Here is a 22,326-nt window from a genome sequence, read left to right as displayed (position 1 = left end):
TCTCCCCCCCTCTCACCCTTTTCCTTTTTTGCAAGGAATATAAAACGGAGATTCGGTGGAAGCGAAGAATGTTAACCGGTCGTTAAATACGCAAACGCAGCGTGAAATATCNTAAAGGGGGGGGGGGGAGCGAGGGGTAGGAAATCACCCTCTTTTATTGATCCTCTCGGGAAATCCGTCGTTAACGTTTTCTCCACAAGGGAAGTTTTCCCTCTGCTTCTCTCCTCCTCTTCCTCCTGCTCCGTTCTCCTCGCGGGAAAGTTTAAGCCCTCGTCGCTGAGGGAGGGCACTCGCCGCGAATAAAGTTACGCGGCCGCAAATTCGCAAGTACAACAGACACTCCTTCTCTTCTTCTCCTTCTTCTTCTTCTTCCGCTGCTTCCGGATCTCGCCGGATACATTAGGCGGTGCGAAAAGTCACGCGCAAATATTTGATAAGCGCGGCGGAATACGCGCGAAAATCGCGAATTTCATTCCGCCGATCGACCTCGCGCGCCGCCGAGATCTTATTTCTCGTGAAATTTCCGCGCATAATGACCCGCCCGTTAATGTCGTATTAACAGGCCGTCGTCGCCGCATTAACGTCGAGGATCATTTTTCGCCGGGCACACGGTGGACGCGCGTCACGCCGCTTCGGCACATCGCGAATCTCTTTGCCGCGCGGTGGATTTTTCCCCCGATTTTCTCTCGATCATGACTGACAGACGCGCGGTGGTTTCCGGGTCGCGAATAAATTTCGCAGGCCTATCTGTCTCGCGCGAACAAATGTCCGCGCGATGTCGACGCGCCGATTGAATTCCGCCGGACTTTTTTTCCCCCGCGGATTTTCATCGATCGCGCGTCCGTCGCGCTTTATAGAAACGCGAGATAGATACGCGAGACAAGCCGACAAAGCTGAATTCGTCGTAATTATTTCGCCGTAATGAGCCCTCGTCATTTCACATTCGCGGGAGGATCGTCAATCGGCGAAATTAGGACACATATTTTTAGCTATCAATGATTCGCCCGACAAAGGCGGCATAACTGTCGCACACGTTTAGGAAAAAAAGGGCGAGGGGATGGATTAGAGAGAATTTCGATTCATTTCACCGAGTCACGATTTATTATTTTCTCGTATTTATAGCACAGTTCCCTTGAATTTATGACGGCAAGATTTGACATCGAGTCGGAGCGCGAAAATACCAGAGAGAGAGAGAGAGGTGCCGAGACACCAGACGAGATCACCCTCGTTAGTTCATTGTTGTCTCGATCTCGTCTGCGATTTATGGATCGGAAGGCGGGCAGGCAGGCAGGCAGGCGATTACTATTAATCGGCCATAATTCGCGACGGAAAGGCAACTCTAGAGATCTGTCAGGAAACAGACACAGAACGCTGCTCGGGACATCTGACGTCACAGGCAAATCCGAGACGGTGGTGTAATTAACAGGATATACATCCCCTACCGTCCTGCCTCTCGCTCCCACACGCAAGCCGATCGGCTCCTTCAAAGGGAAGGCGCCGCGATCCTGTTACTGTCGGGAACAGATCCCGCTAATGCCACCGAGAAGACGCTGGTTCGTGCACCATCGCGAATCTCGCTTATTAGTCCACGGCATCTCAGCCGCTCGGCTACGAGAACCTGCGCGATATAATTGATGATGATGATGATAATAATAATAACAGATCGCTGATGGCAATTTCACGATTTTGGAATCTTTCGCGCGGAATCGTCGTGAGAACCGAGTGTTAGCCGAGAAAAACGTCTAACGTTAAGCGAGAACGAACCATTCTGAATAACCAGACCGCAGCTCCGAAATTGTATCAGCGGCAAATTCGCGATCTCGGTGCGAAGTTAAATACGCGGTACAAATTACACGCGCGACGTCTGCCGCTGCGGTGCGGCGTCAGCGACGTCGGCGATGAAATTACAGACGGCGAATTAGACGGTTGAGGTCACGGACGGAGGACACCGAGGCGGAGGAACGCGCGGAGGAAAACGACGCGCGAAAGGGAGGCGCGCCTTTCGACATCGCTCCTCGCGGAATAAAATCGGAGATTTTCGATAGAATGCATTTTAATGCGATGGCATTTGCATAATCGCCGGAATTCGCGCGCGCGCGAATCGCACGTGATGCAGCTGAGTAAAGAAGAGAAGCCGAATCTCCCATCCTCCACCTTCCTCCCTCCTCCACTCGGGCTCCCATCTTTCTACCTCGCGTTCTGTCTCTCTCTCTCTCTCTTTCTCTCTTTCTCACTCTTCCTCTCCCATTCTTTCTCCCGTTATTCTTTCATTCGTTAGAAAAATAAAGAAAAATCGCGGAATCGTGAAATCCCGTTGCGGGTGTTGTTGAAATTCACCCGGCGACAAATCGAAGTGAGTACAAGCAAGGCCCGTATTAATTGTCGTTGCTTGAAACTTGTACCCCACGTGAGAATCTCTCTTTATCTCTCTTTCTCTCTCAGATCTGAATTCATAGTTAGAACGAAGTTTTTCAGTTAAATTCTTCGCTGCACGTGACATCTGCAGTCGCGATTCAGCTGCAAAATTCCGATCTAATTCTGACTTTACATTTCGGTATTTAACTTGAGTTTCGAGTAAACGAATACGAGCCGAAGTAACGAAATGTCATCGATATCAGCATAGAGCTTCCGCATAGCTGTTCGATCTATATTTTCTAGCGGTAGATTCTCAAATAGCCATAGTAAGAAAAATCCAAAAACAAAATTATGATTTTCGAGATTTCATTACCAGTGGGTAGTCTATACGTAAAACAAAAAGATCCAAGCCTAAAATTAATTGAGAAACAAATTTTTATTTTCTACTAATTATACCATTATTTACTAGTTGCGTTTTACCCATTTTTTACAGAGTTAATTGTCAATGAATACCCTTAAAGAATAGAAAGTGGACCATACTTGACTTCTTGTACTTCTTGTGAAGAATCTCGATGCAATTTACACTTTTCGAATCATGCAAATTTTCATCTTCATTTTCCTCGAAACTTTCATATGTTGGATCTTTCTTGCTTAATTATAGCCAAATGAGGTTTCCGATTGTCAAGCGAAGAGAAGAATCGTATAATCGTGAATTCATTCAGGGATCTTCGCGGAAAACATCTCTGACGTATCCGGGCAAGATCGCTAATGATCGGAAAATTTCGATTATTCCCCGATTAAAATGCAATAGTTTCGCGGAAAACAGCAACAATTCTTGACTACGCCGTGTGCGTATCGGCTTGTTCCAAGTGCGACCGCTGTTTTTCTCGACGCAGATCTGAAAGTTGCAATAACGGTGCCTCGACTTAGCGCGTCATTGTTACTGCAGCAGTACTTCGTCGCAACGTCAGATGTTAATTTGTCGTCGGAGCGAAAATAGTTCCGACTGAACAGTGGTTACGGCTAAAATCATAATGAATAATGCAACAATCGCGAAGCGTGATCCGATCATAAAGAATGAACTTTGCGATCGCTATCCAATTCCGTCTATTTGACAGTCTGCGGTTGCTCCGTCAAAAATAAAACCGCGTGATTTTTTCAAGAATTGCTTTATTTCGAGTGCAATTGATGCTAAGTATGAAAGTATAATGCACGAGTTAAAAAGCAGCCTTTATATTTTTGGCTATATTTGAATATCTTAAACGTGACACATAATTGAGTACAACCGAGTAAAATCGCCGTACTTGTCCCCAGAAGAATTTATTTTTCAATAGAACGCCGGCTATTCTTTCGTATTTTTGTAACATTTTTGGGGGATTTCATAATTTTTTCCGTACGGGCCCTCACAAACAATACACATTGTTATCGATTGCGAGAGACTTTAATCGTAAAGCAACGAGTATATACCTCGCGGTATTTTGTCGCTATGCCGACACGAGAAGGTAACAAATATCTTGTCTCTCCTCTCTCTCTCTCTCTCTCTCTCTCTCTCTCGTTATTCTTGCCGGCTGTTGTTGTCCTTTGACGTTTGTTCACGATTAGCGGTGGCGAAAGTCCCCTGCCCGGGCATCGCGAACTTTCCCGAGTTGTGCGAAAGATTGCCGACCGATTTTGTCGAGTTGACTTACTTCTCCTCGTCTCGCGATTCTAGAAATTTGTTTACGGTGGAAAATTGCTGACGCCTGTCTGCGCTGCGCTGGAAGCGCACAAAGTTCGCCTTCCAGCACGACAATAGACAGTTTTGATCTTTTTCCTTTATTTATTTTTTTTCTTTCTCCAGACGCGAGACGAGTAGTTTTGCGAAAGAAATTTTTAAAATATATACGTAACGGCAAATTAAAATAAGATATTATTAGAATATTAAGAGACATGCGCGAGTTCTCTCTATTATTGTTTTGTAATACCATTTTCCGCGTGGAAAAAAACGAAGGTTTTTTTTCTTCAGACAAATAAATATCGCGTATAAATATATCGCAGAAACCTTTTCACCGAGTCATCGTTGTCGATTTCTACGAGATCGCATATCTTTTTCTCGACGAAAATATCTACGTATGTACAGATGAAAGAATCGATAGAGGTAGCGCGCAATTCTACGAGAAGGAAGCGGTGAGCTTTCTTCTAAGATCGTTCATTCGAGTCGTCCTGCAGACGACGGCAAGAAGAGAGTCGAGAGGATTCGCGAGAGAGACGAGGAGGAGGCACGTTGAGAGTTGACGTATGAACCGAAGAACTCTTCGCGCGCGGAGTAAACGCATACATCCTCGGTTACGACTCCGCGATTTTTGTCCGCATCCCTCATACGCGCGGTGTGGTTGCGGCGTAATCACGATTTCCGCGCTGATAAAGTACATTCTTGCACGTTTTTCTTGTGCGTAATTAAAAAAAAAATATTGTGTAAAATACCCGATGAAACAAAATGATGGTATAAGTGAAACAAACACATTAACGGGCCTTCATTTCTTTTTTTCTCTTTCGATATATTTTTTATAAGAATAAAATTGTACAAGAAGCATATGTTTCAACTATACAACTATATAAATTATGAACATTTATTTTTTAATTATTTCTTCTAATTTTATTGGAAGTATAACTTTCTTATCATCTCTTTTTATTTAGATAGAGGAAATGTATTCTTCTCTTTTTTTCAATAATAATCAACGTAAAGATACAAATCCTTTTTTCCGGAAATATCACCGCTGTCTGTTATCTAATGTAGAAAAATATATAAGACACTAAAGGAAACGATTATTTATTTATGTATAATTGGAATAACGTCTATAAGTTACTTTTCTGGCACAGGACAATCACAGGACAAAGTCGTCCGACTTCAGTTTCCTTACGGGGATTGGAACTGGTACCTAAATGTAAAAAAAAGAGTAAATTTGCCGATGTTGCGCAAAATAACATATTAAGCCGTGCTTTGCTCGTACGAACCTTCACAAATCTTTTACCGCACGGTGCATCCTTGCGCAGAACTTTGTTTGTGTATTCGCAACCTAAGTATCTGTCATACCAATTTGTTCCCTGAAAACGGAAAGTAACAGCTGCCAAATTCCGTATCGTAACAACAGTAGATCGTCGATTGATATAATTTTTATTATAATTATTGAGCAATTAATTACTCACCATTTTTCGCGGTCTCTTCCTACTCGTTTCGTCTTTTTCTTCTATTTTCACTTTTTCCGCTCCCTTGTATATTTGAATCAAGATAAAATATATAATTATTATTAAACATAATTATTAGTTCAAGATATTGGTCACTCACCATTTCTCGCGATTTCTCTTCCTCTCTCTCATTTCCCTTATCTACGTCGATTATTTCTATTTTTTCATCATGTTTATCTTGCTGTCTTAACGTAAAGTCTAGAGACTCTTCAATTCTGGAGTGGTCTTTTTTCAACACGTCTTCTTCCATTAGATTTCTTTCACCACTAGCGATTTTCTCTATTGATACGATACGCAGTCCTCTCGAGTTCTTCCGGCTTTCGTTCTCATCCTTTTGACCAGCTGAATCATCTTTGTCGGCAGAACAACTCTTTTCAAAAAGCAAGCTCTTTCTTTTACGCGACAAGTTATTTTCCATAAATGTCGTATCATTGCTTTCAGGCAACAAATCTTTCTGAAATAGCAACTGACGTTTCTCCAATACAATTTCCTTCCGTTGTCGAGACTCGACATCTTCTCGCAAAACATTTTCCACGCGTTGCTCGTTTTCTGCGCTCCAACTGCCGATGCTACTTCTGTCGCAAGATTCGGGAATAACTCGGGGGTTTATGGCGTTGCTCTGTGGGAAACTATCGTTCGCGATACTTTTGTCGAAATCGCAGGTTTCCGGGATAATTCGAGGTTGTTTGTTGTTTTTGCTGGAGAAAATACAGACAACATCGCTCCCATTCTCGTTGTTCCCAGAAATAACTTTTTCTCTACTTTCAAGAGAGAGACGTGCTTTTTTCGCAATATCGTTGTCATACTGCGAGTCGATAGTTTCGGGAATAATTCGTTGCTGCTCTTTACTTCCGATTTTTCTCTTAGTGCTTGTCGACAGAGTGTCCTGCGTGTCTCCGACGATCACGAGACCAGAGGGCAAGGATGTCTGAGTGCTTGATTTAAGAAGTGTACCAAAGTTGAACTCGGGATTGCAATACTTTTCAGTGGAACAGTACAAAATGGCAAGCGGGATTTCCGAATCACAGATCATTCTGCGTTTGAGCTTGCTCAGCTTGTTATCTACAAGATGGAAATATTGCATATTATGACATAAAGTTCCAACATTGACGTAACGATACGATGATACATGATTATGTTATTAATTGATATAAAATCATTTCTACTACTCACAGATGGTCGGGTAATCCGTGATGACCTGAATTGTGAATTGCGAGGAATCATTGGCAGGCTGTTGTATGACAATAGCATTCTTAGCAGTCAGATCCCGAGGAGTTAAGGGTTTTCTCGTTGGGTATACACACGATTTTCCGCCTGAAAAGCGATTTCAGTTTCATCTATCGAGAAAATATCAAAAGATGATAAGAGTACGATCATCGAAAAATTTTAACTTCATGAAAATAGTTCCTTGAATTCTGTTTTGCGCGCAAAAATCCCCACAGAAATTAATCACCTGCCGCAGTAATTATCGGAAAGTATGCAGCGTATTGTTTCGCGCAGAAATGCACGAAGGATAGGCCGCGAAACAGCATCCTGCGCTCCTCCTTAGGCAAGAATAATTCCGCACCAGCGTGCAGCCAATCTTCCTTCACAGTAGGTAAGAAATCGTCGATTTTCGGTAATTCCTTCATTTCCTCAGTGGCTTCCATTACAGCCTCCCAATATGCGATGGTGACAATTGTCTTTGCAGAGGCTAGCGCGCAAGCCAACTGCATAAAGTACATATAAATATATATCAATGAAAAAATCTCATTCATTAATAATTAAGTGTAATATCAATTGTGTAACATCATATAATATTCATTATATATGGTATATGTTTCAGTCGTACGTTATCATAAAATATTGTATAGTATTAATTACAATATCAGTCATAATCTTAATCGTTGTTCCTATTTATTTATTTTATTGGTGAAATCTCACTTTTATAGTAAACAAGAACCTCTCAGGCACAGTCAGACATGTGCAGGAATTATTCCAGTTGTCAGACAGGATACCACCAAGAGCCTTCATAATATTCTTTAGTTTGTCAGTTTCCTCTTTGCTCAAACTCGACGTTGCAACCACAAACGGGTGATATGTCACACTACAACAGCATAACTTGTATTAAAATGTTAAAAGAATAAATGATCTCAAGCTTACGTGAAGATATTGTGTCTTAGTCCAAACTTCACTTTATCGTCAGCTCTCAAAACAAACTTTTCATCCATAATCAATTTTTTCTCCTTTCCGTCTCGCAAAATATATGTTCCATACTTGGATTTATCATAGATAACACATTTATGTTGCAGCTGAAAATTTCAATATTTTTTGAAGTGTATGTAAAATGGTACATAATTAAAATTAATAAAGTAAAAATTAATAGATATACTTCAGATTCTCCACAAGATTCCACAGAAACAATCGCGTGGAGTCTGCTTATTGTAGTATCACCTTCTATTTTGATGTCACTTAGAGATTTGCCAAAAGATATTTGACGTCCTAGCAGAATATAAATACAACGACCTGGAATAAAGTAATAAGATCATATTATGTATATTAATAAAATGAGAAAGAAAAAGAGATTAGACTCTGTCATAGTGTTTTACACTATTTAAGTTTGATATTTGGCAGATAACATACCTTCGTGTTCTTTGAGACACCACATGTTGAGTGATCGAATAAATTAATAACAATAATATTCCGTTATACACATAATTTTGACGATTCGTCTGGTTAAAATAACGGTTATTTTAACCTCATTGAATTTAAACACGATTCCCTCTGTCACGTTATTATATATATGTGTATTTTTATTTGTCAAATTAATAACAAGCAATGACAAAATGATGAATTAATGTTTATTTTCTTTGTTACAGGGTAGATTAATGGAAACTTTATGCGATTCGCTTTTTGACTGATGTTGAAGATGGAGTTCGTTGAAATTTGAACAGAAAATTTGAAAACAAGATTTTCTGAACTATCATGGAATAGTACCATTCAAAAATAAGAACCGGAGCATGTGGTCTATTCTTTTTAGCTGCGCTGCTGAACTGTTACAGCTAAAAAGAACAGACCAATGGACATAATGCATAAGACACAAGAGTATCTACCAATCAGAGTCCTTCATTTCTATCCCTAAAATTGGTCGATTCTCTTATGCTTCAAGTCCATATCTGATTACAGATCAGGATCGCGATTGGATTGAAATTTAACCGATCAGAATAAAATTCACAAAACTCAACTAAATTTGATTGGTCAAATTTCAATCTAATCTCAATTCTAATTCGTAATTTGGGGTTGGTATTTACAATCGGATTTTATATTGAAGACCGTCTTAAATTCATCTTCAGATGCTGTACGGCTTATTTCATTGGTTACAAAGTATCTGAAGCAAACTCAAGACGGTCATTGATATAAGATCTGACTATAAATATCGGTCTTAAAGACTGACTTGCATCTAGAAATTTTAGTGATAAACGTAAATTCCTACGCTTTTAGTTTTATATATAGTGTTTTTTAACAATTTACTAGATAGGAAGACGTATCTCATACGCAATTTAACACGAAAAAGCACATTGTGTACTGTAAATGTCACTATTACGCGCACTCGGTTTTTCTCGGACGAATTTCTTTACACCTCGATCAAGGTGAGAGTAAATTTCTTTAATACCAAGCATCTATCATTCACGACACCAACTGAAACACGCTTTTGTTGCATTCTGCATCTCAGATTCTGCCGTAATTTCAACCTAACCAACGCCGAAACAGCAAAGTCGTTGAAACAAATGAAATTCGCATTGCGATCATCGTTGAGATTAGTCGTTCCGGGTTTGCGCTGTTATCAACGAAGCTTCTCGGCACAGAAGAACGACGATCAGCGGGAAGATGGAGGAAACGACGTGAAAGAGACTCCGGTTGATGATCTCACAGAACCAACGAACTGCTGTATGTCAGGATGCGCGAACTGTGTATGGATTCAATACGCGGAGCGACTGAGCAGCACGATCGACAGCACGTCGGACGTGAACTTGCAGACGGCTATCTTGGAGAGAGTGCAGGACCCTAATATGAGAGCGTTTCTCACGATGGAACTGCGTTGTCGGAAGTTGATAAAATAGCGCTCGACAATATTTCACAATAGTGTGCACCAATATAAAATCGATTATATACGTATACCATCGTCGGGAAATTTAGGAACGTAGTCAAGAAATAGTTACGTTAATGTTTTCAACGTGGCGTATACACGCGTCGAAAGTAGAAACTGAAATTAACATCAGCAACAGTACAAGATAACGACGGTGACAAATGACGATATCGGTGCTGCAAAATTCAAATAAGAGCAACGAAAATAATTATTTACGGCGAATTGGAATATAGATAGGAAAAAAACGTAGTATACGTATAAATATATAGAATCTTGTAAATATATATATATATATATTACGTACCTATATAAATGTAAATATGTATAATATAATGTACAGTGCGTTAAATAATGTTCTCGCATAGTATGTGTGCCCTTTGCACACCGACGTTGCGTGCTTTTTGAGTGCCATCCAAACGAGGGAACGAAATAGATTCTCTCAGAAATAGTATTCTTCTCTCTCTCTCTCTCTCTCTCTCTGCGCCGTTCCTTTCTCTCCTATTCCTCAGTTTAAATTTAATCTTCCGATTTGACCACTTTTCTTTTCAGCAATTGATCTGTGTCGGTAACGGAACTTCGAGATTTATTCAAGCAGTTACACGAAACTGAGGAGGAAAAGATACTGCTGCGATATCGCAAGAGAGAGAGATCGAGCGTGGTTTATAAAGATGTCGAATACATACAGAGGAAGAAATCGATATTGAACCGCAAAAGCAAGCATTAACTGATCACATTGACTCGTTCAGCTCTAATCTAGTCTATAAATCGAAGCGACCGCAATCACGAGTCTTCGATCCGTTACTTCCCACAACGAGAGGTTCGCGTCGGTCGTTTCCGCGCGCGCGTTACCACCAGCTTCCAATTTTCGTCTATCAATCGGGCAACCCCCCGAATTTCTAGTCGTCAGTCACTGAAAAGCGGCCAGCTGTTGCAATTCTGCAGGCGGATTCCCGTCGATCCACTGACGAAATCGCGAGCGAGGCCGTCGATAAAACCGCGCGGCAATCTTATCCGCGCGTCGCGTCACGTCCTTCCTTCGCGGCGGCTTAGTGCGCGCGTATGCTTTCGCCCACACGCGGGGACTTGCGATTTATTTCTCGCTCGCGCGCCGCGATACACTCGTGGTCGCCGCAATCTCGGCGGAGCATCGCGGTCGAGAACGCGTGAAATGTACGTGCCGTCGCCGAGGATCGATCGACCCTCGCCCGTGGATCCTCGTGCCGATCGCGCGAGTGGCGATCGAGATCTCTCTCGAGTGCGATCATCGCCCCGATGAGTTCCTTCCTTCTCGTTGACTCTTTTTATCTCGACGTCGACGAGTACCGAGTGAGTGACGAAAGCGACCGCGAAACGCGACGGTGATAAAGGAGAATTGATAAGGTGACGGTTCACGCGTTGCGAAACGAAAGAGGAATTCACTCAACCAGTGTCGTACGTGATGATACAAAGGACGAGAGGAACGTGAAGCGAACGAAGGCTCGATAATAACGGATTGACTGAATCTTAGATCGAATCCTGTGTGATATCGCTCGATAGTTCTGTCTTTTACGTGTATCGATACAACATATGCTATCTCGTTATTATTTAATACTATATCATTAATCCATGCTCGCACAGCACTCGAGTCACTCGTATATTTACTGCATGTGTGGATGTGAAACCGAACGGATAAAAGGAAGCGAGGAGGAGAATTAAATACAATTAATATCAACCGAGCGTTATTAAATTGCCCGTCGGAACCATTGTTAAATTAATTGGAGCGTGTGCGCGGTAAAATTTCTTACTCGACATGTTGGAAATCGATTTTTAAATAACACCTCCAGTCGCGCAATTTAATCGAATCGCCCCGTAAGAGGACCCCACCTCCCGTCGGATGAATATAAATCGGAAATCTCGGAGAAAGGAGAAACGAGAAGAATGGGAAAACCGGGCGGCTGCCGGCCGGGCGCGTAAACACACGGCAACAGGTGTCCAGTGCGTGCGTGCACGCGAAGATGCGGACGTAATTCTCGAAAACACCCTGCGTGGTGGACGCCGCGCAAAGAGCTGTTTGTAATTCATCGCGCGAGATCAAACGAACTCGCCATTAATCTCACGCCAGTCGAATAAATCGCGAAGAGGAGGAGGACGCCCCCGGGGCGCACACGCGCTTCGTCTTCCGAATGAATCGATTTACCTCCTCCGATAAATCACTTCTCATCGAATTAACATTCCTTCGCAAAAGTCCTGTCCGGCGATCTCAGCCGAATCAGCTTGAGCAGCGTAGGAGTTGAAAAAGGGGAAAAAAAGGAAGAGAACCTTCGCAATCGTCTAAACGGACGACTCGGGGCTGGTGGCCGAACATATTGATGATCATCGTCATTAAATTGGAGCGAGACGGGGATGAGGATGACAGGACGAGGCAGGGCGATAACCCACGAGGACATGGTGGGCGATCACTCGGCCACCGCGAATGCACAGTTGGGCGAGTTACTGGTGCGCTCGTCGATGCCGGCGGCTGCAGTTGCCGTGAAATTATGCGGCGATGATTCCGCGGAGGAAACGGGCGAAACTGTAAGTCGGAAGAGACGCGACATCCTCGGCACGTTCAAGAGAAGGGCCTTCAACAGGATTAGCTTCAAGGGCGAATCGGGCCCGCTGTTGAGTAGGTGAGGATGAACGAAACCGAAATCGATGATCGCAGGAGTTACGGTGGGAAAATTCGCCGCGAAAATAATACCTTGGAGGATTCGTGAGATTTGTAAAAAAAATCTGTATGGCTCGAAGTCGTGAGCTTGTTACGCGCGATGAAGCAAGTATTGTTGTTATTATTATTTTGATTCAGATATCATTATTTTTTTACGACTTATCGCGCTTAGACATTTTTACGTCAATAATTACCGTTTAGTTGCTATCGATTAACGATCGTTACGCGAGTAATAACCGCGGTTGCGAGTCACAGTTGTAATTTGAATAAAGTTTGTGTGAGTTCACTTATCGCGAAAATTCCCCGGACGAAAAGTACAGCTCAGTATTTTGCGCGAAGTCAGTCGGTTTATCGCACTCGGGTCGCTTGGAGTCGCGAAAAAGTACTTGAATAATTAAGCAAATAATGGTTGATAATGAAAAATCCGTGTGGATTTCGTCGCGTCTCGATCTTTCATCTGTGGCTGTAAGTGAACAGTGTTATTTTCTATAAAAGTTATTAAACAGAGCGGGTATATTAACAACGCTCGATATTCACAATGCTTGAAATGCGAAGGTAACTTGAACAGTTTCTTTTTCAACGAAGAGCATTGACTTTTCTTTTTCATTTCTACGAAAGTGGTCGCGTCAGGACAAGTTCAACATCTCATGATAACAGAACGTTCAAGGTTATAGAAAGCCAGAAATGAAACGATCAATTTAGACATTTATACCGGGCATATTTTATCGCCGAGCGAGACGAGCAGCAAATTTATGGCTTGTCGCTCTTTGCACTTTATCTCTCGCACTTTGCGATCGTCGCACACGCACACACAACGGTTGTACAAGTGTCGATTTACAAGCGAACGGAGGATGATGCAAATTTGTAGCATAACGACAACGATTATTATTCGTTTAATATTAAGGTAACGTTGAAAGACAAGCCGAGAAAGAGAGAGAGAGAGAGAGAGAGAGAGATAGGATAAAAGGAAGAGAGAAAGAGGAAGAATATGAATAAGAGAGAACATATTTCATCTATAAAATTTTAGTAGAGAAGTGTATAATATAAATATATATGGAGAAGCTTGTGCGTATGTATGTAATATCATGGGATTTTATATATATTCTATAAAATTATATATTTTATATTATGCTCGCACTTTGGTCGTAAACAAACGTTATTAGTTTTATTTTCAAAACGCGTCGCCTAAACGAAATGTAAACGCGATGCTTGCAGCTCCGCTTATGTAAATATCCACGCGCGAGTTATATTGCATAAGCGAATTCCGATAGGAAAACGATAAGTTATCGTTTTCCGCGTGCGATACTCGACGAGGACATCGTGCGAACAGCTCGAGTTTAATTCACTCGTTAACGCAGTTTCTTCCACAACGGAGGACGTTAATACTCGTTAACCCGAAGAAGATGGGGAATGTCCACTCAGTATTCAAAATTTTTCGCAAAACATACTAATTGAAGAGATAAACGATAAAAAAGTTGTCGAAAAGTGTGAAGGTAAACAAACGAATAAGTGAAGCAACACACTCACATGACTAAAATTACTTACTCTCCTAATCGAATAATTAAATAAATAAGCAATAAAGTGATAAAACGAATCGTATTATTAGGTATTTATTTGCTGGTGGCGTCCCGAAAATATGCCCGACGACGTAAAATTCACATCACAATACGCATCATTTACGGAACCTGCCGAAAATAGCGACGCGCGACTGCTATTTCAAAAGCAGCAATTGCCGGAAATCTTTATTCCTCTCCTTCCCTCTGTACGAAAATAGAAGCACCTTAATCGTGAGGGCCGAATGGATGTGTTTTTCGCGCGCCAGAAGTAACCTCAAACTATTGAAATTTTTATGACTAGAGATAATATAATTTGAGAAAAATTTAATTTCACTATCGAACAAGTAATTTCGGTTTATCGTCACTTTATACTCTCTATTTACGACATTGTATTGTTATTTTTAAATCTGCTCGGTGATATTATTTAAATTCAATCAAATAGTCTGCTCTTTTATAATGTGGTTAATCGTTGCGGTCCGCTAGTCTGTCATGATTTATATGGATCAGAGGAAAAAGAAAGTTGAGAGAGTTAATTTCGTTATTTTAAATTTATATTGATTTCTTAAATTAAAAACTTCATCGACGAGACCCTCCCTTCTCCGTAAAACGGTTCAACGGCGATTCGTGCCAAAACGCGCGAAGACAAAAGGGAGAAGTCGTTCTTGGCCGGCCGACAACCGAAATGGTAACCGCAGTGCCCCGTTAGCTTCGCTTACGTTAACGAACGGTCCTAATTAACCGCGTTCATTGCGTCTGTCTCACAGCAAAGCGCGAAGAAATCGATAAGTAATTCATCACCGAACACCGTGTCTGATATGTTCGATCTTGGTTATTTTTCTGTAATTAATAAAGCTCATTTTTTTGACGAATTTCGAATCGTTTGGCGCGAATTGTACGCAATAATGAATAATTATCATTGTTGATGATACTAAGCTAACAGTGAAATAAAAAATATCTTGATTTCTATTTAATCACTTTCCTCAAAATAAATACTTTAAACATATACACACACGCACACACACATATATATATATATATATAATTTCAAAAATATAGCGTACTACATTATTAAACAATTTCTGTCTTAATTGTTACTCCGCGAATTTTTGGACGCGACAGATGGAGGCGGCAACGTCGTCAGGACGACGACGCACCTTGGATGCTGCGAGGATCCATCGTCCGGGCGAGACGGTCGGTATGGGTGGGCTGTGGGGGCTGCGACGAGCAATTTCGCAAGTGTCCATGATGGTCGTGAAGGCAACGACTTCCGGCGAGGCGGTCTGGCGCGAAGAGTTGCTCAAGTAACCGCTCTCGACCGCGTTCCTCTCCCCTCCAAAAGAAATAATCACGACTGAAAACAATCGTCGATTATCCTCGTATTTTCATCCGAAAATTAATTCGCTCATTTCTACGAAATTGTTCGTTTCTTCCATCATTTGTTGTATCTTCTTTTATTTTTTACATTTCTCGATACTCGGCAGCGCGCAATGTTCTTATTTGGCCTCATGCGACTTTAATAGAATTCCCATTAGAATTTGTTACCGAAATATCGGCGTGGCTGTGCGTGCGAGGCGTGTTTTCGTTTCGAAATAGCCACCCACGCGTCGTCAAGACGGGAAAGTGTCCGCGATTATGGCAACTAGCGGCGATGAACCTAATGGCATAAGCACAACGAATTACCATCACTGGAAGATCGCACCGGGCGGATTCAGCTAGCCGTTTGCCATCCTCCGAGTAGTCGCGCAATATTTCAAATTAATCTTTCGTCTGTGTGACCAACTCATTAGTCTACAATTATTTGCAGATATTTGTGAACCATAAGTGCCGAAATAGGACGCAATAAATACGGCAGAAGCCCGTTTTATTCGTATCGCACCGATATATCACAATATGTCTATTGTATCACTATCGGCGAACCGTTTCGAAATCTCTCGAATTAGTCTCCGTCATTTAGTTTTGCTAGTCTCACCGTTGTCGTAAGGCGTTCTAAATTCGCGCGATTTCGCGACTTTCAACCCTGACATATTGACCCGCGACGCAAAAATAGATCGAGTGGTGATTTTAAATAGCGTTCATGAGTATTTCGCGTAGGCACACCACTGAAAAATCATCTTCGACGCGATACATTTGAAGTATATTCAGCTCACGGGAAATTATATTACACGTAAAAAAATTAATAAAGTACATACGTTACATGCATAAAAATATATATTATAAATTCGAAAAGATATATATGTGTATAAGCAAATGTAAGAAATTAAAATAATTAAATTTCTACAAAAAATGTATAATAAATTTAGATTATAATTTGTACTTTGTGTTCGTTAAATTTAACATCTCACCAATTAAGGAATTCCTGTATTTCTAAATTTTTGATATTTATATAAAAAGGACTGTCTGAATTTTTTAAATGAATAGGCTACTGTTTCTATTTTCGGCAGTGAGTATTGCCGCATAAATACGGAGTTCAAAGGGGTGGAGCTTTCGCAATCGTCTCGCTGAAAGCTGCCTTTGATCTACAAATTTCCGCGAGACGAGACGCTAAGAGATTGTGTAACACACAACGTCTATAAACAATTTCGACAACTATGATTATGTTCTAAAACTGTCGGAATTATTTTCAGCGATCTCTCCCAGTCTAACGCACTGTGCAATAACATATATATATATATAGTGCGAATGTATATGATGTATTCAAGCGTCTCGATCTAACTTTGTAGCGGAAAATCAGTCGGGTCCGAATTAATTGCGTCTGACTCTTCTTTCAAGGTATCGCCAGACCAGATTCAGTTCCAGAAGGGTCCGCAAAAGGGTCGTTTTCAAGCACGGCGATTGCAACGTCGTGCAGGGGAACGTCGCCAAGCGACGTCGGCGGTACCTCCAGGCGAGTTTATTCCCACAAGTTGCATCAAACGTAGAAGAGAATGTTGATATTCGAAATTTCTCTTTCTGCGTATTAACCGAGCGATAAGAATCAACATTATTAAATTACAATCAATTCGTTCGCAGGACATATTCACGACGTTGGTGGACGCGCAGTGGCGATGGACGCTGTTGGTGTTCTCCATGAATTTCCTGCTGTCCTGGCTAGGCTTCGCACTCATATGGTGGCTGATCGCCTACAGCCACGGTGATCTGGAGCCTCAGAATTTCAACAATCACACCTTCATACCCTGCGTCCAAGACATCCGCAGTTTCACCAGCTGCTTCTTATTTTCCGTCGAGACGCAGCACACCATCGGGTAATTACGTTATACATCGTCATGTTACTTTCGCCCTGATATCGTGTTACAAGCTCTTAATGAAGACGTCGATGACACAGGTACGGGGCGAAGCACACGACGGATGAATGCCCGGAGGCGATCTTCACGCTGTGTATCCAGTCGATGACGGGCGTGATCCTGCAGGCGTTTATGGTCGGCATCGTGTTCGCCAAGCTGTCGCGGCCCAAAAAGCGCACGCAGACTCTTCTTTTCTCGCGGAATGCCGTCATTTGCCAACGGGACGGTCAGTCCTGCCTCATGTTTCGCGTTGGCGATATGCGTAAGAGCCACATCATCGAGGCCCACGTCCGCGCCCAAATGATCAAGAGAAAGGTACGATAGATATTTCACGGGACTTAGTCTAATGGTGTCGCTACAACAAAATAAGAGTGTAACGACACTAAGCAGGCGCGACTTGTGTCCTTCAGGTGACGAAGGAGGGCGAATTGCTGCCGTTCTTCCAGACGGAGCTGAAGGTTGGCGGCGACGGCGAGGAAGACAAGATCTTCTTCATCTGGCCCACCACGATCGTGCACAAGATCGATCGGAACTCGCCGCTCTACCGGATATCGGCCAGCGACATGCTGCGAGAGCGATTCGAGATCGTCGTGATACTGGAAGGTAAGAGTGTGTCGTCATATATTTATTTATTTATTATTTGTCATCGATGAAAGCTTAAAATTCACGACGAGGGTAATCAACAACGGTGATCAGCAATTATTATGTATGATTAACAGGAGTGATCGAATCGACCGGCATGACGACGCAGGCGAGAAGCTCCTATTTACCGTCCGAGATCCTGTGGGGTCACCGGTTCGAGCCTATCATCACGTTTCGCAAAGAGACCGGCGAGTACGAGGTCAACTACACGCTCTTCAACAACACGTACGAGGTGGATACGCCGCTCTGCAGCGCTGCCGATCTCGATCGCATCCGCGCCATACATCATCGCTCGAAAACAGGTGCGAAATGCCGAAAGAGATGCGGAAGAGAAATTTTTGTTCAAACCTCTAGTGAAAAAATTTTGTCTGTTAAAAAACGGAAATTTCTATCTTACTTTGACAAGATGAATATATTGAAAAGTAATATGTTAACAATTATTATTTTATCGAATTTTATTTTATCTGATTCTCTCATATATCTTCGAGAATAATCGCAATGAAATAAATTCTTCGGTGGAAGCATGCCGATGGCAGTGTCATTGTTAGTTTGTAGAAATGGACGCGGTGAAAAATTTCTATTCTCCAGAACGCACCGGGCCAGGTGCATTCTCGGGCTACAACGACGCTTCCAGCAGCAGCTCCTTGACTACCAGCTCGAGAGGATCGAGTTTGAGGTCTTCCTCCGGCGGACTGCACATGCAATCGTCGATGCCAGCGACGGTGTTAACGACACCTCCGAATCCTATTTCGGTGATGATCACCGATCCGGACGGTTCTTGCAGGCGGGAAAGCGTCAATGTGCATCCTGACGTGTCGTCTTTTTATGCGCAAGAAAAGGCGAGTCGTCGATTAATATTAGATGAATGGATATATTAGGTTACACACGAAATACGGATTTTAATTACAATAATAATTACCTCAATTTTGTTCGACAGACGGCAAAATTCGGACGCGACACCGAGAACTCAGGGTCGTCACAAAAAGAGGATTACGAGCGTGTCCTTGAAGACATCAACGCAAGTCTGAGGAAGAACAAGAAGCAAAATGGCACGGAAAGTGGGATACAACGGAATGAATCGAAAGCAACGTTAGACTCGAGAAAGAGCGACGCGAGATCGAATTCCAGATCGATCGCGGAGGAGACTCCAGGAAGTGACCTGAGGAGGCCATCTTCCAGGAGCAACTCGAGTACCGAGTGAGTCGTAATGATTTTTCTTAACAAGATCACCGATACCTAACAACGATGTATCTCGCACGATGAATGATCGAGGTAAATGCCAGAAGTGTTTCACAAGAATTCTTCGCTCTGTTCGTTCTCGACGCAGATGTTGCGCGAACTCTTCGGAGACGCAGCATCCTCCCGAGACGAGGTCCAGCCTGTGCGACGGCCGCAAAATCCAGGAAGTTGCCCAGAAGACGAGCTTCCTTCTCGAGGAAGAAGCACTGGCGAATCGCGACCATTCCGAAAACACGTCTTGCCCCACTCACTAAGCACAGGTAAATTTTAAGCTTCTGGCGAACACCTGCTACACACGCGAGCGAGCACGCCCGTGTGATACACGCTTCAACGACGTGTTAAACGAGCGGCGAGATTAAGCGATTGACTGGCGTGATAATGAGGCCACTTCCCGGTACTAAGCTAATTCCATCTATCTCTCCCCATGACCCCCGGCAGCTGATTATCAGTCCGTCTCTCTTTTCCTCCCGTGCCCTTCAACCAGCTGTTGACGTCACGATTTCGCGGTCGGACGGTCGAGAGACTCGCTGAAATTTCGATATTTATAATCTGCATAGAAATCGCGCAAATCGAGCTGCATTAATTACGCAAACGCGCGAGTGACATTGACGTCTCTGGTGACAATGGCCGTCGTCTAGGATGACAGCGCGCGCCGTCGCGCTGTTAAGAATGGAAAAAGCGTATCACCTTGCCGAGACGAATCGCGGACACACTCCGTTTGTCCTCGGTCTGATATGCTGATTGTTCGGCGCATTGTGAATGATAATTCACGGCCGGCTCGTGTGTTTGATTTCGGAAATAAGGATTATCCTTTCGAGCCCTCTTCGTGGGTATTAAAAAGAAGGAAATTTTTTACGTGCTCACGCGCTTGTGTTACATTTTCAATAATCTCTCGTAATCTTTCTGCTTTAACACCTTGATTCGGGCAGCGTTTTATTTCACCATGATGCACGCGCTCGTTTTAACTCGGGCATAAAAAGAATTACACTAAAGTTACGATATAATGTAATATTAAAAAACTGTTTTAGTATTTACATTATTGTTCTAGTCGTAGAAAAACCATGCGTTAAAGGGTTAAGAACTCTCTTAAAGAAGAATACAAGTTGAGCGTCATATAATTCTGCCCGTTTTCGAGTAAATACGTAATGACGGATATAACGACACCTTAGAAAGCCGCAATAGTTATGAGAGCTAGACGGATGAATCGTCGTTGCGCGCGTCAGGAAGCGAGATAGGATACGTTACATGCCGGGCACAAGGACGCGGCGAGTACGCTGCGCTCTTTAATCGTTAAGGCCCGGATGCTGCGCAATTAGAGGGACTTAAGTCGTACTGCGAGTGCACTGCGTGACATCTTTGTGGCCCAGTTACGGCAATTTGGACAGTCCCTACCTGGCGGACGTCCTTGCGAGCATGAGAACGCGCGGATTTACGAATCTTCAAATTTCTTTGAGTGAAAATGAATTCACGAATGCCGACGGATTACGTGTCGTTAAAAATACGGGCTTTTCTACGATAAATGCTTAAAGTTTATTTATTAAATAAATACGCTTTCGACGTGGACGGCTCGCTGGCAGTATTTTCGCGTCGATTCTTGATCTCGCAGAGACGAGTAGGAGGCAGTTGGAAGGTTACTTGAAAGGAAGAGAGAAAGAGAGAGAAACAGTGAGAAAAGAAGGGGAGACAAGAGAGATGAAGAAGAGAGATCAAACGGGTGACGTCACTGAAAAAGCCCGTTGATGCGCCTCTTCTCGCGTCGCGAGAGTGAGAAGTCGACTACTCGTGGTTCCGCGACGTATCACACACGTATATATTCCCATTGAAAGAAGTTTACGAACGGAGGTAACTCGCGCGTTTGTGGTGGTGCGTACTCGACAAATTCGGGAATCCCGGCGACCGAAGTGGCGACGAGCGCCTTTACGAGGCGAACATCGTAGTCATGCGTGACATCCGCGGAGGTATGTGTCAATATATACAGGATGTTTCAAAGCGAGGAAAACATTCGAAGTGACAGAGTGGAGTTGTGGGGATCCAGAAGAAGACTTCTTTTTCGGACTTAGAGATTTCGCGAAATATATCTGATCCCAATTTTCGCCTTCGCACACTTCAGCGTAAGATTAATCGGCTCAAAAAGCGCGGTGCGACCTCTCGTTTTCTACCTTTTATTTTTAGAATGAGCTCATTTGGACACGCGAGCGCGGAGGATCCGTAAATCTATATGGAGGGTTAATAACGGCCCTCGTGTGCCTTCGCGTGCCCACCGAGATACATTTCCGGCGCGGGAGGAAACGCGCGCGAGCGAGCGTTACGCCGCGTTAGATTCCACGCGACGTTAGGTCCGTTTCAGGCATTCATCCTTTCTTTATTTCTATAACGACGGTAAAGAAATTTATCACGGGATTGTAGGATCGGTGGGAATCGTAACTTCGTTTGGGTCGTACTTTTAACTGGAATCCCTCTTATCGCGAGCAACTTTGCATAAAATACGCTTTACATCCCAACAAACTTGTCAAATCCGACCAGAACTCAAGCAAGTGAAACCGTCAGGTCGTATGTTGCCACCTCAGAGAGGTTTCCTCGAGCTTGAATTTCCCCGCCTCTGCCACGTGTCTGCCGCGTGACGCCTATGAATTTGAATTCCGGCTGGCTCCTCTTCGGCCGCGAAACTTCCAACTTAAATCCAAAACGGACCGCTGTCCTGAATTATGGATCGCCTGAAACGGGCTTAACATGCGTGCAATGATCACGGCGTGCGTATTATCCCCGCCCGCGCGCGCACTAAAGAGGTAAACGCGCTCCATGGTGAGATCTCGCGTGCGAATAGAGCACGATTCCGAAGCAGTCGCGACGCGCGTGCGGTGTGCTTCCAACGTGTCGGGAAAGCGCCGAAAAGCGTCGCTCGAATGTCGCCGGGGGATGGCCGAAGTCGTCGCGCGAATATATCCCCGCTCTCTTAGCTCGCTCGAAACTTTATTCGAACGCAATTGATCTTGCAGGCTCAAGGGGGGACCGGGACTTGGGAAGATCGAGTGATGTCGGATGATCGGCGGCCGGCCTCGAGGATCGATATCTCCAATTAACTGAGGGAAAGGAGGCGAAAATATCGGGAGGAAGCGGAGCGAACGATCGACCCAAGTAGAGGATTAGTCGAAGAGAGGCGATGATCGAGAGGATCGAGATGGGGTGCTCCTCGTGAGGATCGATCTTAACAATCGG

At 43.3% G+C, this 22,326-nt stretch overlaps 3 protein-coding genes and 1 long non-coding RNA gene across 12 annotated transcripts; 2 read left to right on the top strand and 2 right to left on the bottom strand.

Moving 5' to 3' along the window:
* Positions 1-4,933: 4,933 nt before the first annotated feature.
* LOC106747633 (nibrin) lies at positions 4,934-9,350 on the bottom strand. Of its 8 annotated transcripts, XM_014625346.1 has the most exons (12): positions 9,091-9,154; positions 8,203-8,211; positions 7,952-8,085; positions 7,723-7,871; positions 7,504-7,666; positions 7,034-7,289; positions 6,754-6,894; positions 5,681-6,642; positions 5,542-5,604; positions 5,350-5,439; positions 5,202-5,273; positions 4,934-5,122 (listed from the first exon to the last, which is right to left on the bottom strand). In XM_014625346.1, the coding sequence occupies exons 1-11, from the start codon at positions 9,110-9,112 to the stop codon at positions 5,220-5,222; spliced, it is 2,043 nt and encodes a 680-aa protein (XP_014480832.1). In that variant the 5' UTR covers positions 9,113-9,154; the 3' UTR covers positions 4,934-5,122; positions 5,202-5,219. The 8 variants fall into 8 exon arrangements, with proteins under 8 accessions (XP_014480832.1, XP_014480834.1, XP_014480835.1 ...); XM_014625348.1 differs by having other exon boundaries at positions 4,934-5,273; positions 8,203-8,291; positions 9,091-9,350; XM_014625349.1 differs by lacking the exon at positions 9,091-9,154 and adding an exon at positions 9,233-9,350 and having other exon boundaries at positions 4,934-5,273; positions 8,203-8,291.
* Positions 9,126-10,154, top strand: LOC106747639. Its single transcript, XM_014625359.1, has 2 exons — positions 9,126-9,209; positions 9,293-10,154. The coding sequence occupies exons 1-2, from the start codon at positions 9,151-9,153 to the stop codon at positions 9,678-9,680; spliced, it is 447 nt and encodes a 148-aa protein (XP_014480845.1). The 5' UTR covers positions 9,126-9,150; the 3' UTR covers positions 9,681-10,154.
* An 89-nt stretch (positions 10,155-10,243) lies between these two features.
* On the top strand, positions 10,244-22,192 carry LOC106747635 (G protein-activated inward rectifier potassium channel 3-like). 2 transcript variants are annotated; one of them, XM_014625354.1, is made up of 10 exons: positions 10,244-12,354; positions 16,718-16,832; positions 16,958-17,190; positions 17,271-17,544; positions 17,640-17,832; positions 17,949-18,173; positions 18,460-18,710; positions 18,809-19,068; positions 19,199-19,370; positions 22,107-22,192. In XM_014625354.1, exons 1-9 carry the CDS (start codon positions 12,089-12,091, stop codon positions 19,362-19,364), a joined length of 1,983 nt encoding a protein of 660 aa, XP_014480840.1. In that variant the 5' UTR covers positions 10,244-12,088; the 3' UTR covers positions 19,365-19,370; positions 22,107-22,192. The 2 variants fall into 2 exon arrangements, with proteins under 2 accessions (XP_014480840.1, XP_014480841.1); XM_014625355.1 differs by having other exon boundaries at positions 12,263-12,857.
* Positions 18,609-19,192, bottom strand: LOC106747640. Its single transcript, XR_001374670.1, has 3 exons — positions 19,108-19,192; positions 18,791-18,895; positions 18,609-18,690 (listed from the first exon to the last, which is right to left on the bottom strand). It is a non-coding gene; the product is annotated as an uncharacterized LOC106747640 (long non-coding RNA).
* Positions 22,193-22,326: the final 134 nt, after the last annotated feature.

The sequence above is a fragment of the Dinoponera quadriceps genome, unplaced genomic scaffold (assembly GCF_001313825.1).
Source record: "Dinoponera quadriceps isolate SergipeBrazil2010 unplaced genomic scaffold, ASM131382v1 scaffold1395, whole genome shotgun sequence".
Lineage (NCBI taxonomy): Eukaryota > Metazoa > Arthropoda > Insecta > Hymenoptera > Formicidae > Dinoponera > Dinoponera quadriceps.
The sequence above is the reverse complement of the archived record's forward strand: the minus strand, read 5'-3'. Positions and strand labels throughout refer to the sequence as shown.

Bases quoted from the DNA above. Each gene is read 5' to 3' on its own strand.
- LOC106747635 (XM_014625354.1), top strand. From the start codon at position 12,089: ATGAGGATGACAGGACGAGGCAGGGCGATAACCCACGAGGACATGGTG. The intron at 17,833-17,948 runs GTAAGAGTGTGT...TATGATTAACAG, and splicing joins GATCGTCGTGATACTGGAAG to GAGTGATCGAATCGACCGGC. The intron at 18,174-18,459 runs GTGCGAAATGCC...TCTATTCTCCAG, and splicing joins ACATCATCGCTCGAAAACAG to AACGCACCGGGCCAGGTGCA.
- LOC106747633 (XM_014625345.1), bottom strand. From the start codon at position 9,112: ATGAGATACGTCTTCCTATCTA. The intron at 7,872-7,951 runs GTATATCTATTA...TGAAATTTTCAG, and splicing joins AATCTTGTGGAGAATCTGAA to CTGCAACATAAATGTGTTAT. The intron at 7,667-7,722 runs GTAAGCTTGAGA...ATGCTGTTGTAG, and splicing joins CTAAGACACAATATCTTCAC to TGTGACATATCACCCGTTTG.
- LOC106747639 (XM_014625359.1), top strand. From the start codon at position 9,151: ATGTCACTATTACGCGCACTCGGTTTTTCTCGGACGAATTTCTTTACA. The intron at 9,210-9,292 runs GTGAGAGTAAAT...TCTGCATCTCAG, and splicing joins TTCTTTACACCTCGATCAAG to ATTCTGCCGTAATTTCAACC.